The sequence below is a fragment of the Ammospiza nelsoni genome, chromosome Z (assembly GCF_027579445.1).
Source record: "Ammospiza nelsoni isolate bAmmNel1 chromosome Z, bAmmNel1.pri, whole genome shotgun sequence".
Classification (NCBI taxonomy): domain Eukaryota; kingdom Metazoa; phylum Chordata; class Aves; order Passeriformes; family Passerellidae; genus Ammospiza; species Ammospiza nelsoni.
This window is the reverse complement of record NC_080669.1, coordinates 83,931,160-83,937,159: the sequence shown is the minus strand read 5'-3', so window position 1 is coordinate 83,937,159 and position 6,000 is coordinate 83,931,160. Positions and strand designations below refer to the sequence as shown.

General features: G+C 37.6%; 1 protein-coding gene across 2 annotated transcripts in view; it reads right to left on the bottom strand.

The window, feature by feature from the left end:
• Positions 1-3,758: 3,758 nt before the first annotated feature.
• PIK3C3 (phosphatidylinositol 3-kinase catalytic subunit type 3) overlaps positions 3,759-6,000 on the bottom strand; it is a 66,545-nt gene continuing 64,303 nt past the window's right edge. For both annotated transcript variants that reach the window (XM_059491918.1, XM_059491919.1), the window contains one exon: positions 3,759-4,492. In XM_059491918.1, coding sequence (XP_059347901.1) covers positions 4,478-4,492 — 15 coding nt within the window. In that variant the 3' untranslated portion in view covers positions 3,759-4,477. The remainder of the gene's footprint in view (positions 4,493-6,000) is intronic.

Here is a 6,000-nt window from a genome sequence, read left to right as displayed (position 1 = left end):
AAGTTTTTCAGTCTGTAATCAGTGAGAGATGTTAAATTAGATATGAGAGAGAAAACCCTTTGGTTACAATTACCTTTATATTCTGATGCCCAGTGAAAGAGGACACACCAAAAAAAGGCAAATTATCTTCCCACTTAACAGATGAAGTAGAGACAAAGCAATTTGTCACTTTGGGATGTGTATCTTTATGATTTACCTGTTGCATAATCCAATCAATATCTAAACACAGAGCAAGAGTAAGAAAGTGGAATTATCTGCATGTAACTGTGAGGACAACAAGCTGGACCAAAGTGAATTGCCTGACCATGGAAGAAAGGATTCCAGAGCTACCCACAGTGGTTCAGCCACACCTTCACATCACTTTTACACTGCAGGTTATGAACACTGAGCTTTGTAAATTGCCACCTTCTGAGCCCTCACCACTGAAGAGGACACTCTTCTGTCAAGAGAAGGAATTCCAAATGGTTAAGTTTTGCGCAGCTTCTAATTGCAGAGGTGTTTTATCTGGAATTTAGGTTCCTCCCCAGGGTATAGCTTAATTCCCTTTGGAAAGGACTGTCTCACACACAGCTGAAGTGATTAATGCCTGTGTGTAGATGAGCTATGGATTCTTCCCCAAGCAGTGTTCTTGCTGTTTCAGGCAGGTGAACCACTTCACTGTTAATACTCAGGAAGCAACAGGGGTTGGGCATTTTATCCTCCAAAATGAAATTTCTTTTACCCTTGAAGGGTCCAATCTAAATGACAGAAGGGCAGGAGGGCATCAATATCACACTTTGAGTAGCCTCACTATTACAAAGAATCATCACATCAGCTGAAGAGGTTACAAAAATCTATTTTAACACAATCTACCTGTAATCTGTTTTCGATGACTCCCTTAAGACTCCTAAAATGTAGGCGCTTCAGATACTTCACAATAACCACAGTATTTCACCATCTGCTGATGATACCAGGTCTTGTGAGTTAAACCTCTCCTGACTACAAACGGCAGGACATTTAGAGTCCCTCTCTTTCTGCTATCCCCACTCTGCAAGGGGGTGTTATAATTCCCATTCGCTGTTCTTTCTTCCCTCTTCCAAAGTCATTATTCCTATAAAGCCTTGCAAAAGCTTTTGTTTTAAATTGCACAAGAACAACAATACCAGGTAACTGTCTGTAAGAACAGGGATGTTTCTTGCCAAAAGTAGAGGTCTTTTGTATTAAAAGCACAGAGCACATTCACATCTTTCTCATTCTTCTACCCTGCCTTCCCCAAAAATCCTACTTTGGAAATTATTGCTTCTTTACCCACAAAAGAAAAGCCAACTGTGGCACTTTCTGCTCCTGATGCACTGGCAGATGAAAACAACTAAGGACAGTCTACAGTAGGGAAGGAAAAATGAAATTATTTTATTTGCTTCTCCCACCCTCAATCCCAAAGAATCCCGATAGATTCTGTAAGAGAAAAGATCAGTATGAGACCAAGATGAATGCTGAAAGGCAAATAAAGCATCCACAAGTGTAATTTTATTGCACCTTTTATCTCAATTTATATAAAATACCACTGCTGGTCAAAATAAGTCCATGGCAAAATTACTGACTGTTTTATTTCTTTTGCTCTGTAATGCTTCCCTGGAGGGACTCAAGAGGGTGACTTTTGACAAGTTACTCTGTGGCACACCTGGTACAGCCTGGTTTCCATGCTCCAGTACACAGGATGGAGCTCACTGCCTCACTCCATGCAGAGCTGTGTGTGTGTGTCTACCCCATTTGTGCACTCACACAAATATAAGTGCAGGGTAAAACTCTTGTCTGACATTCACATTGGTACCTTCACCTGACTGGGCTTCTACCTTTGTGAAATACACAAAGGATTTCACCTTTAAGAATTGTACTCCTCAAGACAGAATTTTATGTAGTTATTCAAGGGATTCAGAATTTATTGGAGACAATAGGCACATCATACACTTATGGCATTACACAGTGATATTAAGCCATGAAAGATAATCTGTTATACTCCAGTAAGTCAAAGATTTTAGTAACACACCAAAAAAAATCTTTCATTTAAAACAAAGTAACATAGTTCCCCTCAGCAAACCAGCTTGTTTGGTTTTCTTCTTTTCAACTGTCTGTTTTATTTTAAATAAATTATTCCACATGAGGTGCTAATAGCCATCAGATTTTACAAAACAGTCAGAACTTTATATAAGACTATTAAAAAAATAAACCTATTGATGTTTTTCAATTTTCAACAATACTTGGTATTTAGAAGATGAGGCTTAAAGTATAAATGTACTTGCATCTAGTATGTTGTAGCAGTCTCAGTGCTGTCCTGTTCTTCATTCTGTAAGAGTTCCTAAGAGCTAGGGACAGAAGAGGCATATCAGCCTAAAAAATGCCACTAGCTGGATGAGAGACATATACAGTTGGTTTGTCAGTGCTCACTGTTTCACAAAATTCTTTGGAAAATACACTGAAAATATATGCAGAGTCACTCCACATGCATAAACACAGATGAACACACTGGTTCGACTATTTCCCACTGATTCAGGCAAGCTTTTCTGCTTCTGTGCCTGGTATTCTCCATTTAAAAACTGGACAGTGAAGTCTGGCTCTTCCTAAGCCTTTCCTACTGTAATCACATTCCACTTGGGTTCACATGCTAATATTTATAACTTAAGAGTACAGTTTTAATAGGCTGTTGCATAGTCCAGCATAAGAACAGGCTTATTCTAAAACACAAGACATAGTGAACAACCATGCATTTATAAATTTAACAGTTTATAAACATCTCTGCAAAGTAAAAATGTGTTCTAGGATGGAGTTGATGTTGTCTTTTGGGTTTTAATAAGGAGACAACCTTGGCCTGTCTGGTCAACTGTACACACTGGGTCATGCCCATATCCTTCATAACTAGACTTGAGCAGGAAGAACAGGAAGTTTTCTTCAAAAGATATAGATGAAAAATCCTACAATATGTACAGTTGAAAGGGCTGGGGTCAGAGACAAGAATTCAAGTCAAATGAAGTGTGGCTGCTTCATAAAGATCAGAAGTTATCTGAGCCCACAGGATGCACATTAGAAATGTATTAAAAGAATGAAAAAGACCTTTTTTTTTTTGCAGAATTCTCTCTGAACATCTGAGAAGTCCAGGCTCTCAGAATTATACCTGGAAGGTGCCACAAAGCACATGAGAAACAGAGGCAGATGAGGAATATGTAAGTCTGACAGAAAAAAAACCAAACCACAAGAAAATGATCACTACTACTTCTCGAAAGAAGAGTGATTTAAGTTAAGAGGGGCTAAAGAGATGGTGGATCCTCTGTGGCAGTGTGTGTTCCTAGACAACATGAGCACCAAGCAACTAGGGCAATGCAGTTCTTAAGTCATACATACAGGATAAAAAAAGGGACAACAGCGCAAAGCAAAATTGATTCACAAATACCAGTCAGATTCACATTCAAATAGGTCCCTCTTATCCTTATAATTGGGAAGGATTTCTTCGTGACTAAAAATCTTATTTAAAAAAATACAGGACTATTAGAGCACACTTTGAAGAGAGCCACACATTTATGAAGAGCTAATTACATTATTGATCATACAAACCAGATTCATTATGAACTCAACATGTGGCACAAAAGTAATTTCATGAGTGGTGTTATTCCAGCATCAAGTAAACTGAGAAGTGAAAATCCTTGCAAAAAGACAGTAGTTACAAAAATAATCCTCTAGTGTGCCATGTCTCAGCAAGTGAGATTAAAAAGACAAAACAGAACACCTCAAGACTGCAACAACAAAGGTTTTTATTAGAGTGAAGAATATATAATCACTGTACAGAAAACATTTAGAGTTCAAGCGTGAAATACTGAACTGCTCACTGTGTATTCCCATTGCTGAGCCTGTTAGCAATCATTTAATTGGCTGCCTACAGCTGGGGTAACTTATCAGTACTTAAAAACACTTTGTAAGCAGGCAAAAAATGACTGTCCATTCTAAATGATAACATTGCCAAAGGCAGGAAATAAAGGATCCTATGAATTACATTTAAAACTTATTCAGGGAACAGAGTGGGTGGGGAGGGACAGGAGAGGATTAACATAGTTTTGTGAGGGGTTTTTCTGCACCAAGAAACTGTAGCCTCCCTGCTTTAGCTTTGTATCTACCTCTGTTTTTAAATAAGAAAATATATTAACATGTACAAGAATTCACCATTAAATCCAATTCCAGTTATCTTTGGCTTGAGAGGAAGTTGCTGACTTCAACCTTTGAGGCTCCCAAGGATGGTACAAACAATGATATTCCTTTAAAAAAATGGTTGGTTTTAAACCTTTAATGAACAGAGATTCAAAAAGCTTCTCTACCTTCTGAGTTCTCAGTTCTTCACACTATTAAATCTGCAGCTTTTGCCTTCCAAAACTGTTTGGTTAAGTCCACAAGGGCTTGAGAAAAGTCTCTGTTTTGTGAATTTGCTTGTTTCCACCATGAGCAGGCAAAAAGCTTATTTTCTCCAATACTGAAGGAAAAGAAAAGAAAAAAACACAACAGCACAGAGATTACTCAATCTGCTTTACTCTCAAAGAACAAATGCTATGCACAAATTGAACTCTGTGTTTAAAAACATGGTGAAATGTGTAAGGGTAGATGACTTTCACAACCTTTTAAAGGAAAAAGCAGAAGCTAACTCTATATACCCCTTTGACAAATTATTCTATCCAATATATACAGTCCTGCTGGTAGACATTCCCTATCTTATTTTGATATCCAGTAGGAAGAAAAACAGAAGCCCTGTGCTGAGGTGCTGCATTCTCTGATGCAGAAGCACTAGGGTTACTGCCAGGAGATACTCTAAATCCATGGAACTTCTACAGCTGAAACTGAGTTTGCTCCTAAGCAGGTATCAGCCAAGCATTAAGAAACCCCCAAAACTGTACAGTTACAGTTTAGGTGAGACACCCTGTATCCCACAAGCTTTCACTTTTCTAATCACTGCTTACCATTTCAGCCCTGAATACAACTGACTTGATTTGTAAATTTACAAGGGAAATAAAATGTGAAACTAGACACTTCAACTGTAGATTGTTTCCTTCTCTACAGAAATAAATAATGCTGCTAAAATGAAAATGACTCTCCAGGGAGAAATGGCTATCAAGTCTTCATTAGTGTCAACTAAAATTAGTATGCACCTTTTCCTCCTCTTGAGAACTATTGTACAAAACCATTAGCTTATTCTAAATGCTGAATTTATTTACTTTTGAGACAACTTTTTTTTATAACCATTAAGGAGACAAGCAATGCAGGAAAAGGTCTGTAAAATATCTGATAAAATAACAGATTAGAGACACATTACAAATTAAACTAAAGGCTTCATAACACAGCTGTAAACTGAACACAATTTAGAATATTGTTATAAAAGAAGAATACTAAGCTGATTCCATAACATCCACATTGCTTTATCCAAGAGCTTTAGTTAATGCAGAGTGACATACAGAACACTGAAAACACCATGGTTACTATAATAACCAGCGTTGTTAAAAAGCTCTTAAGTGCTGCAGTAGATTGCGCAGATTCCTCACAGGCCTATTCTGAAGGCAGTAAAAGAATAAATATCTACTGATAAACAAAAAATGTGTTGAACAGCATTTGAAATTAAATACTGTGTGGCATTAGGCCAAATCTGCTGTTTACACTTGTGACTTGTGTCGAAACACCTGCGTGGCGTTGGGTTTTTTTCCAGAAAACTTATAATACTATGAAGAACAAGGCCACTGACAATTCCATGCAGAATTGCAGATGAAGGAAGGGAAAGCTTCAGTTGGCCATTGAGTAAGATGATCCCTTTACAGCAAATTCACAACCCATTAACTGTTCATTTGTTTAACGATTTGCAGACTCCATGAAGACTACAGCAGCAAATTCTTAAGACTGCCTCGGACAAAAAGATAATGATTTTGACTGATGAAGTAATAAATATTGCTAAGAAGCCTCCCATTTCACCCATAATATAGAGAATTGACATTAATT